The sequence below is a fragment of the Sminthopsis crassicaudata genome, chromosome 4, assembly GCF_048593235.1.
Source record: "Sminthopsis crassicaudata isolate SCR6 chromosome 4, ASM4859323v1, whole genome shotgun sequence".
In the NCBI taxonomy this organism is placed as follows: domain Eukaryota; kingdom Metazoa; phylum Chordata; class Mammalia; order Dasyuromorphia; family Dasyuridae; genus Sminthopsis; species Sminthopsis crassicaudata.
The window spans coordinates 273,617,114-273,629,122 of NC_133620.1; the positions used below are offsets into that span (position 1 = coordinate 273,617,114).

The 12,009-nt window shown below is 33.8% G+C and overlaps 1 protein-coding gene across 6 annotated transcripts in view; it reads left to right on the top strand.

Annotated features, from left to right (window-relative positions):
• SUPT3H (SPT3 homolog, SAGA and STAGA complex component) overlaps positions 1 to 12,009 on the top strand; it is a 592,076-nt gene that overhangs the window by 410,547 nt on the left and 169,520 nt on the right. For all 6 annotated transcript variants that reach the window (XM_074310762.1, XM_074310761.1, XM_074310758.1 and 3 more), the window contains exon 6: positions 1,440 to 1,579. In XM_074310762.1, coding sequence (XP_074166863.1) covers positions 1,440 to 1,579 — 140 coding nt within the window. The remainder of the gene's footprint in view (positions 1 to 1,439; positions 1,580 to 12,009) is intronic.

The window sequence follows — 12,009 nt, forward strand, 5'->3', positions numbered from 1 at the left end:
CAGAGAGACAGATTCCTGATACTAGCACTAGAAGCAGAGCTTCTGATTCCTAAATCTACTATATTTTTCATTGTACCACATTGCTCCAGGTTTACTAATTTTAGGATAAAGGCAGAAATTATTTCTTAACTGTCAAGATTCTCTTGTTCTGAGGTTTACTTATTTACTTATCAAGCCTCAAATTTTCTTCAGTGAGATGAGATTATATAACCACCACTTTCTTCAAGGATTTTGTGTATATTTATTGTTACCTATATTTTAAAGGAAAAATATCAGAAAACATCAGTTTAAAAAAAAAAACTAGAGATAAAATCCTACTCCAGACACTAACCAACTTTGTGACTATTAAGGCAATTCACTTAGCCTCTCAGATACTCAATTTATCCATTTACAAAATAGGAATATTACTTGTCATTCCCCACCACATAGTTGTTATGAGGAACAGACTTTATTAATCATTAACATGCACTATAAATGCTACCAGTTATTCTTTTTTAACGATATAAGAGTAGAGCTGGAAAGGCTTCCTTAAAGATCATCTACCCTTAATCTTATAGATTTTTGGCTATCTTTTTTAATCCTGGATACATAGTAAGTAGAGGACCATCACTTTCTTAGTATTAATATTATTTTGCCCTGCTAGAAAACAAACAGATTTGACATTATCATAAATTTTTAAATTTATTTCTTTTTTTTCAAGTTTGTGATATATTCACTTAATTTCTACCTATGTTACTACTTTACTAGAATAGCAGAAAATTCTGGGTTAAGAAAGAGCAAAGTCCAAGTGATAGTTTTCACTAATTTTCTCAGTGGTAGGGCCTGAAGTGGGACCTATGATAGAGCATTGTGGGACACAACTCTCTGCAGTCTCTTCTAGTTCTCCATCTATGATCTAATGACCCTGAGCCTCAAAATCAAGTGAAGTAGTACAGAACCAACTTGGATTAGATCAAATCTGAAGATGGGTAGGGCTACTTTTTTTTCATTACCTCCATGTTCAATTAGATTTTTTATCTATATTACAAGATCATAGAAAGCTTGGCTAGCATAGTATCTATATGTAAGAATTGGACTTTGAATTTGGACAAAATAATAGCAACAACAACAAAAACAGGGAGCAAAAGGTTCTGCAGACTGATGCATTTTATCTTTTTCATATCCCTTTAAGGTAAGTAAGTAGCAGTTCAAGTCTGTACCATTTTATGAAAAAGAACTCTATAACCAAGTGATTTTCTCAAGATAAAAAACATAAAACAAGTGCTCTTGATTCCTGTTCATTGATTTAGGAGAAAGACAATAGCATGTTCCTTTGTAAAATTCATATGATAGTTCTGAAAGGATTCTGTAGAGATTCCAGATGCATATTCCATGTATTCCATTGTTTTTCAGTTTTGCTGACAAAATTAACTTTGTTTTCTTTTCTTATCCACATAAAGACAAATTTAGCAATAGTAGCAATGTCAACAAAAGGCAGAAAATAGCCCAAGATTTTCTTCACTCTATTGATCAGACAGGAGAACTCTTGGCTATGTTTGAAGATGATGAGATTGATGATGTTAAACAAGAGAGAATGGAGGTACAGTATTTTCCCTCTTCTTCCCTTTTTTATACCCAGCCTATTGTATATTTGTTGATGGGCCAGAAATTGATTGTTTACATTCATTCTTTCTTGTTTGTTCTTTCCTCTTTCCACCTACTTCTGTTCTCTATTTCTTCTCATTCTACATTTCACTGATTTCTTTTGTTATCTTTGTATTGTCATTGATTTTGTTACCCTGAAAGAAAAATAATCATATCCTTTTAGTTATTTTCAAAGCAAGGAATTGTGTGGAAGAGAATTCAAAATGTGTTCTATCAATTATTGCCTGTGTTCCTTTCTTGTGTGCATATAAGCAATGTGGCTAGTTCTATATTTAGTTAGCAGAATATTTCTATCTACTCTTAACATGTAGATGGATGTATGTGTAGGCCTTCCCTTTTCAATGCTTAGATTTTTCCTTTCCCCACATATCTATTCATATGTCTATTCCTATAGCATGATTGAAGATTATATTTACAAAGTCATATTTATGTTCATATACAGACTTAGAAGAACTGATAATGAATTTATTTTTCCTTGATACTTCTGTTTTACTCCTATTTTATTTTTAGATTGCATCAAACAAATATCCTTTTCTTTTTTGTCTCAATTTTTTCCTTAGTTGTCTCATCTAGCATTTTCTTATTTATTATTTTCTTTTGTTGTTCTTGCTATCCTTTTTATTTATAGCCTTCATCTGTCATTTAATCCAATCTGTTATCTGCCTATGTTTATTTCTCACTTTGCCCTTTGCCTTTTTGCCCTTTTTTCTTACTTTTTTTTTTTTTCTAAAACAGTCTTTTACATTTTCCTAGATGAAAAATAGTCACATTTTTATCTTGCTTTAAACATAGGAGACATGTCCTGCTGGTCTTAAAGAAAAGATTTCTTATACCAATGTCCTTTTTTCAACTGAACAAGTTTGTCCATTTTTCCATTAAAAACAGATATTATGTAAAAGCTAATATAAAAATGTCACAAAATATTAGAGCTGGAAAGGGCCTTGGGAAATTCATTTCCCTATCACTCCTCCATTTTGCAAATGATGCAATTGAAGTTTACTTAGAAAGGTAAATGTAATAAAACAAAAGGTAAGGAGTAGACTCAAGAGTTCTGATTTCCATCCTGTTCTCTTATGTAGAAAAAAAATATTCTTTTATACTGTGAATAGTATACATTTCAATCAGTTTATGACCATTTAAAAATTAACAGCTATTTTTAAGTTAATAGTTTAAAAAAAAAAAGATAAATCTGGTCACTTTAGGTATGGGTCTATATAAAAAAGTAAAAATGCCTAGCAGGGTTTGAAATTATTCTCTGATTTATGTCATATATTGTTATAATTCCTAGTTAGTGGTTGATATTCAGAATTACTGTTAGCAAATCTCTATCTAGCTATAAAATTGAAGGCTCACTTCTATTCTCTTAATGACAGTTGCTGCTCAATTTTCTCAGACATAAAATGAGCTGATAACACTCCTTTTCTCTACTTTAGGGAAATTTTGTTGGCACATCTCACAAATATAAGAAATATTCATTCTTTTTGCTACCACTATAATCTTGCCTTTGAGATATCACAGATTTTGTCCTGTTTTTTAATTGAGAAAACAAGGTAATGCTAGACCTCCAAAGGATAGTGGCTGTTGTGCTAAAGTTGCCTACATTATCATAGTTTCTCTGTGCAGTAGAATATAATTATCCCATGTTAAGTTTTGGAGGAAGTCCAATAGACATACATGCTTTATAAACTTTAACAACCTTCTTTAAAGAATTAGTATGCTTAGATCATGAACTGTGATCTAAAGGCAGTGTTCCTTTTAGGTATCAATTACCTCAGAAATGTGTGGTTATCTTGGTTTTGGACAACTGCAAATGGTTTTAGTTCCACTTTGCCTTGGGCCAAAAACATGCTAAGTTGTCCAAAGCAGATGATAAACACATATTTCTGATGTCATTACGTCCTAAACAGGATATGATTGTTTTAGTGGTATGGTTTCATTTATGATGCATTATCCAGAAAGAAAATATTGTTTATGCTTTATTTTTAAAACATTTTTTAAAATTATATTTTCAAGCCAGCAAAATGTGTCATGAGCTTTTGCAATATTTTGCATTTGTTTATCAGTGCTGGATATTGAGGAATGTTTGGTGCTACTAGTGAGCATTAGTGAAATTGAACAAATAGCTTTTCAGTTTGGCCTGGAAAATCTCTATTAACCAAGCCTGTTGCCTAGAAGATTTCACCACAGTCAGAAGAAGAGCAGAACTTGAGATTCCCATAGGAATCACTGAATGCATGATAATGGGATACTGTTGCTGTGGAAAATGATGAGTCAACAAGGTGCCAGTGAAATGGCAACAATGTTTACATTTACTGGATAAAATCACCAAGAATAAACGTGTAAGGTTCTTTAGCTTGGAATACAGTTCATGCATACATGTGCACATATGCATATACACATGCATAGACTATGGACAGGTTAATCATTATATTCATAGCCATCATAAGTAGTTGGAAAACTAATTAGCTCCATGAAGGCCATGCAAATTTGATTGGACATTTCATGAAACTTTGCTTTGTTATTTTAAGAGCCTTTCTTCCCTGGATAACAAAGAGTATCCTTGAGATGCTCCTTATCCAAATAGCAGACACTGTAACTAGGGGGTGAGTATAAGGAAAGGCTGAACTTGTAGACATAACTTGACTGTAAACGGTAGAAAGTGGAACCGTTAAAGGCCTAAGACATTGCCTGCTTCTAATTTGACAGGTTACAGTTTCAAGAATAAACCACAACTGTGGCTGTCCATATGAAACCACTTTGGGCTCATAGACGGCAGCCCTTTGCTTTTAAAGTGCAGTAGAATAATCAGTTCTGGCATCACTCAGTGATTTAATTTTCCTTTAAGCATCACTTATGGTTGCAGAAACTTTGTTTACTACATTTACTGCAGGAATACAGTACAGATCTGCAAACAGAGCTTATTTCTGTCTTTTTTTTTTCTTTTATGACAAGATTTAGAAGAGAAAAAATTTGCTATAGAAGTAAAGTTTAAAACTTTTTAAAAAGTTAAAACTTGCCAGATTTTACAAAGGTTTAATAAACACATATTAAACTGACTGTCTTCTCTGTTACTTTCTATAGATTTATATGAAAGGATGAATTTTCTGTGTGTTCCTCATAATTCACTTTATTACATCACTAAGATTTATTATTTCACCTGTAAGATTTATTAATTTTCATTCAACAAACATTTATTAAGCATTTATTTTATGCAGTGTACTATTTTAGTCACTGGGAAAACTTAAAAGTCTAATAAAGGAAATTATAGATACCCTCAAATAAAGCATAAAACATAAGTGATAAGTATATAAGAGATCAGAGGAAAGGAAGTCCACTTTAGGTTAAAAGGATTTGGCTTTCATATGTGATATAAGAATGTGAATTACTTGAGAGCAGGGAATACCTTACTTTTCTTTTCTTACTCTAAGAACTTAGTACAATGCTTTGTAATAGTAAGCATATACCTCCTCAATATATTTATGTAGTATGTATTATTTTAGATATATATATATATATGTTAAAAAAATATATATATTTGTGTATATTTGTGCTGCTAAACTACTATTCTATTTGTATTGCAAATTTTATAAAAATAAAAACTTTTAAAAAAGAAAAAAAACAAAGTAAGATTTTTTAATTAATTTTTATAATTATAACATTTTCTTTGACAGTACATATGCATAGGTAAAAAAATTTTTTTACAACATTACCCCTTGTACTCCCTTCTATTCCAAGTTTTTCCCCTACTTCCCTCCACCCCCTCCCCTAGATGGCAGGCATTCCCATACATATTAAATATCTTATGGTATATCCTAGGTACAATATATATGTGCAGAACCGAATTTTGTTGTTGTTGCTGTTGCAAAGGAAGGATTGTATTCAGAAGGTAAAAATAATCTGGGAAGAGAAACAAAACAAAACAAAAACAAGCTCACAGTTTACACTCATTTCCCAGTGTTCCTTTTCTGGAAGTAGGTGATTCTGTCCATCATTGATCGATTGGAATTGGATTAGCTCTTCTCTATGTTGAAGATATCCACTTCCATCAGAATACATCTTCATACAGTATCAATGTTGAAGTGTATAATGATCCCCTAGTTCTTCTCGTTTCACTCAGCATCAGTTGATGTAAGTCTCTCCAAGCCTCTCTGTATTCCTCCTGTTGGTCATTTCTTACAGAATAATAATATTCCATAACATTCATATACCATAATTTACCTAACCATTCTCCAATTGATGGACATCCATTCATCTTCCAGCTTCTAGCCACTGTGAAAAGGGCTGCCACAAACATTTTGGCACATACAGGTCCCTTTCCCCTCTTTAGTATTTCCTTGGGATATAAGCCCAGTAGTAGCACTGCTGGATCAAAGGGTATGCACATTTTGATAACTTTTTGGGCATAATTCCAGATTGCTCTCCAGAATGGTTGGATTCTTTCACAACTCCACCAACAATGCATCAGTGTCCCAGTTTTCCCACAGCCCCTCCAACATTCATCATTATTTGTTCCTCTCATCTTAGCCAATCTGACAGGTATGTAATGATATCTCAGAGTTATCTTAATTTGCATTTCTCTGATCAATAGTGATTTGGAACACTCTTTCATATGAATAGAAATAGTTTTAATTTCATCATCTGAAAATTGTTCATATCCTTTGACCTTTGGCTTGATTTCTTATCAATTAAAGTGAATTCTCTGTATATTTTGGAGATGAGGCCTTTATCAGAACTTTTAACTGTAAAAATGTTTTCCCAATTTGTTACTTTCCTTCTAATCTTGTTTGCATTAGTTTTGTTTGTGAAAAACTTTTTAATTTGGTGTAATCAAAATTTTCTATTTTGTGATCAATAATGGTCTCTAGCTCTCCCTTGGACACAAACTCCTTCCTCCTCCACAAGTCCGAGAGGTAAACCATCCCATGTTCCTCCAATTTATTTATAATTTCGTTCTTTATGGCTAAATCTTGGACCCATTTTGATCTTATCTTAGTATGTGTTAAATGTGGGTCCATGCCTAGTTTCTGCCATACTAATTTCCAGTTTTCCCAGCAGTTTTTGTCAAATAATGAATTCTTATCCCAAAAGTTGGCATCCTTGGGTTTGTCAAACACTAGATTGCTATTTTTATTCACTATCTTGCCCTGTGAACCTAACCTATTCCACTGATCAACTAGTCTATTTCTTAGCCAATACCAAATGGTTTTGGTGACTGTTGCTTTATAACATAGTTCTAGATCAGGTACAGCTAGACCACCTTCATTTAATTTTTTTTTTCATTACTTCCCTGGAAATTCTTGACCGTTTGTTGTTCCATATGAATTCTGTTGTTATTTTTTCTAGGTCATTAAAATAGTTTCTTGGGAGTCTGATTGGTATAGCACTAAATAAATAGATTAGTTTAGAGAGTATTGTCATTTTAATTATATTCGCTCGTCCTATCCAAGAGCACTTAATGTCTTTCCAATTCTTTAAATCTGACTTTATTTTTGTGGTAAGTGTTTCTTAATTTTGCTCATATAATTCCTGACTTTCCTTTGGTAGATAGATTCCCAAATATTTTATACTATCGACCGTTATTTTGAATGGAATTTCTCTTTATATGTCTTGCTGTTGGATTGTGTTGGTAATGTATAAAAATGCTGAGGATTTATGTGGATTTATTTTGTATCCTGCAACTTTGCTAAAGTTCTGAATTATTTCTAATAGCTTTTTAGCAGAGTCTTTGGTCTTTTCTAAGTATACCATTATGTCATCTGCAAAGAGTGATAGTTTGATTTCCTCATTTCCTACTCTATTTCCTTGAATCTCTTTCTCAGCTCTTATTGCGGAGGCTAGCGTTTCTAATACAATATTGAATGGTAATGGTGATAGTGGGCAACCTTGTTTCCCTCCTGATCTTACAGGGAAAGGTTCCAGTTTATCGCCATTATGATGTTTACTGACGGTTTTAAATGTATGCTCCTGATTATTTTAAGAAATAGTCCATTTATTCCTATACTCTCAAGTGTTTTTAGTAGGAATGGATGTTGGATTTTATCAAATGGTTTTTCTGTATCTATTGAGATGATCATATGGTTTTTGTTACTTTGGTTATTGATATAGTCAATTATGCTAATAGTTTTCCTCATATTGAACCAGCCCTGCATATCTGGTATATAAATCCCACTTGATCATAGTGTATTATCCTGGGGATGATTTTCTGTAGTCTTTTTGCTAATATTTAATTTAAGATTTTAGCATCAATATTCATTAGGGAGATTGGTCTATAATTTGCTTTCTCTCTTTTCAGCCCACCTGGTTTAGGTATCAGTACCATGTCTGTGTCATAAAAGGAATTTGGTAGGACTCCTTCAATCCATATTTTTTCAAATAGTTTATATAGCATTGGAGTTAGTTGTTCTTTAAATGTTTGGTAGAATTCACATGTAAATCTATCTGGTCCTGGAGATTTGTTCTTAGGGAGTTGGTTAATAGCTTGTTCTATTTCTTTTTGTGAGATGGGACTATTTAGATTACTTACTTCTTCCTCTGTTAATCTGGGCAAGCTATATTTTTGAAGGTATTCTTCCATTTCATTTAAGTTATCGAATTTATTGGCATAAAGTTGAGCAAAGTATCTCCTCCATTTGTAACGTGCTCTCTTGGCAGTTACAATTACTAGTCTGTCCTAGACCCACCAGAGTACCTTTGACCACTGTCTTTTGCAGTGTGAACTCTACCCGGCTCGCCTCCTCTGAGGCCTTCAAAGGTCTCTGGCCACAATCTCTTGAATCTATAGCTTAATAACCGGTAGTGCACTCAAGAACAACCACGTGTAATCTTAAAAGCCTTTATTATACCTACTCACATAATGCCCTAACTGATGCCCTGACTTGTTGGTTCCCGAGTGAACACCTGGTCAGAAGACCCACGTTGATTGGTGGTGAGTTCTCCCTTTTCATTTTCTTTTTTTTTTTTTTTTTTTTTTTTTATTTTTATTTTTTATTTATTTTTTTTTTTAATTTTTTTATTTTATTTTATAATTATAACATTTTTTGACAGTTCCCTTTTCATTTTCAAGATTAACAATTTCCTTTTTCTCTTTCCTTTTTTTAATCAGGTTTACTAAGGGTTTGTCTATTTTGTTGGTTTTTTCATAGAACCAACTCTTAGTTTTATTAATTAATTCAATAGTTTTTTTTTTTACTTTCAATTTTATTAATCTCACCTTTTATTTTTTGAATTTCAAGTTTTGTGTTTGTCTGGGGGTTTTTAATTTGTTCCTTTTCTAGCAATTTTAGTTGCAAGCCCAATTCGTTGGCCCTCTCTTTCTCTTTTTTATGCAAGTAGCCCTGTAGAGATATAAAACTTCCCCTTATTACTGCTTTGGCTGTATCCCACATATTTTGGTATGATGTCTCATTATTGTCATTTTCTTGGGTGAAGTTATTAATTATGTCTATGATTTGCTGTTTTACTCAATCATTCTTTAGTATAAGATTATTTAGTTTCCAATTGTTTTTTGGTCTATTTTCCCCTGACTTTTTATTAAATGTAATTTTAATTGCATTGTGGTCTGAAAAGGATGCATTTACTATTTCTGCCTTACTGCATTTAATTTTGAGGTTTTTATGCACTACTATATAATCAATTTTTGTATGGTTCCATGAACTGCTGAGAAGAAAGTATACTCCTTTCTGTCTCCATTTAGCTTTTGCCAAAGATTTATCATATCAAACTTTTCTAGTATTCTATTTACCTCTTTGACTTCTTTCTTATTTATTTTGTGGTTTGATTTATCTAATTCTGAGAGTGCAAGGTTGAGATCTCCCACTATTATAGTTTTGCTGTCTATTTCTTCTTGCAGCTCTCTTAATTTCTCTTTTAAGAATTTAGATGCTGCACCACTTTGTGTGTATATGTTTAATATTGCTACTGCTTCATTATTGATGCTACCCTTTAGCAGGATATAATGCCCTTCCTTATCTCTTTTAATTAGATCAATTTTTGTTTTTACTTGATCTGAGATGAGGATGGCTAGCCCTGCTTTTTTGGCTTTGCCTGAAGCATAGTAGATTCTGCTCTACCCTTTTACTTTTAGTTTGAATGTCTCATCCTGTTTCAGGTGTGTTTCCTGTAAACAACATAGAGTAGGATTCTGACTTTTAATCCAGTCTGTTAACTGCTTCCTCTTTATGAGGGAGTTTACCCCATTCACATTTATGGTTAGAATGACTAATTCTATATTGCTTGCCATCCTGTTAACCCCTGCTTATGCTTTTCTCCTTTGCTTCCCTCTTACCCCCCTACCCAATATTCAACTTGTGAACACCACTTGCTTTTCACAGCCCTCCCTTTTTAGTATCCCTCCCCCACCTTAAAATTCCTTCCCTTATTTTACCCTTTTTCCTCACAATTTCTGTTTTCCCTTCCCCTTAGCTTACTCCTTCCCTCTCACTTTTCAATGAAGTGGAAGAAGTTTCACCATAAATCGAATATGTCTATTGATACACACTAAGTTCATCTCCCTCCTTTCTTTCTTTCAGATATAATAGGTTACTTTTGCCTCTTTATGAGATGTAGTACCACCACTTTACACTTTTTTATGATATAATTTCCTTTCCACCTCTAGTTTCCAGGACAAATTATACATATGTTCTTTACATATTTTTATGGAAGAAGTATAGTTCTCAAGATTTCTTTTTACCTTTTTAGAAATCTCTTGAGTTCTGTATTTGAAGATCAAACCTTTTATGTAGGTCTGGTTTTTTCATCAAGAATAGATGGAATTCATTTATTTCATTAAATGTCCATCTTCTTCCCTGGAAAACGATGCTCATTTTTGCTGGGTAAGTTATTCTTGGCTGCATGCCAAGTTCCTTAACCTTTCGGAATATCATGTTCCAGGCCCTGTGTTCTTTTAATATGGATGCTGCTAGATCCTGGGTTATCCTTATTGTGGCTCCTCCATATCTGAATTGCTTTTTTCTAGCAGCTTCCAGTATTTTTTCCTTTGTCTGATGGTTCTTGAACTTGGCCACTATATTTCTTAGCGTTTTGATTTTAGGGTCCCTTTCAGTAGGTGATTGGTGAATTTTTTCAATGTCTATTTTACCCTCTGTTTCCAAAACGTCTGGGCAGTTCTCTGATAATTTCCTCGAAAATAGTGTCCAAGCTCTTTTTTTCCTCACATTTTTCAGGGAGTCTGATTATTCTCAAATTGTCTCTCCTGGATCTGTTTTCCAGGTCTGTTGTCTTTCTAATAAGGTACTTGACATTCTTTTCAATTGTTTCATTTCTCTGGTTTTGCTTGACTACTTCTTGGTTTCTCCTTGAGTCATTCATTTCTACTTCTTCAAGTCTAATTTTCAATGATGTATTTCCTTCACTCACTTTTTTTTTTATATCTTTTTGTAATTGTCCAATTGTGTTTTTAAGTGAGTTTTTTTCTTCTATGGAATTTTTTTTCCATTTTACCCATTTTATTTTTTAGAGAGCTGTTTTCTTTATCCAGCTCACTAATCTTGTTTTCCTTGGAGTTACCTTTTCCAATTCACTAATTTTGTTTCTCAATGATTTGTTTTCTTTATCCACTCTGTCTTTAAATGCGTGGAATGACTTCTCCAGGCTCTCTTGCCAAGCTTCCCATTTCTCTTCTAGCTCTCTTGTGAGAGCCTTTTTGATTTCTTCTATGAGATTCTTTTGTATTGAGGAGCAGCTCAAATCACCCTTAGGGAATTCCTCTGGGGACAATCTGCTTTTAGTCTCCTCAGCATTTGAAGTCTGCTCCCTCTCCACACAGAAGCTGTCAATGGTTAGAGCCCTTTTGAATATTTTGTTCATTTTGTCAGAGCAGAATCAAAGAAAACAAATTGACAAGAGAAACAATTGGTCTGTTTTGGGGGGGATGGGGCTGGATGGTGTTAATGGGCTTCCTCTACAGACTGGGGGTAGGGCAGCAGAGAGCCATTAACAGAACAGCGATGACTGCGCTGTGTCTGTGCTCTGAGGCTCTGAGAATGCACTGTTTCACTCCAGGTGGGGGTTGGCTGGGTTGGGAGAGACACTAGCTTTCTGGGGTTTTATTCTTCACCTCCGGTGTTTACACCCTCTCCACTGCTCCTGGCTTGCTGCTGAGATGGAATATCCACACTGGGGTATAAGTCTTTTTGCAGAAATGGCAGAGATTGTACCTCTGCCCCCTCCAGTCTGAGCTGTGTGAGCTGTCTGTCTCCCTCTGGCTTGCCTGCCCTCAGTCTGCACCCAGTCTGTTCGACCCTCCCCCAAGCAAGCACAGACCTTCTCTGGCGAATTTCAAGGATGTCTTCTATTGGTGATTATTTGTGGGTTTCTTTTCTGGTCAAGCATTAACTCTGAGGCTTG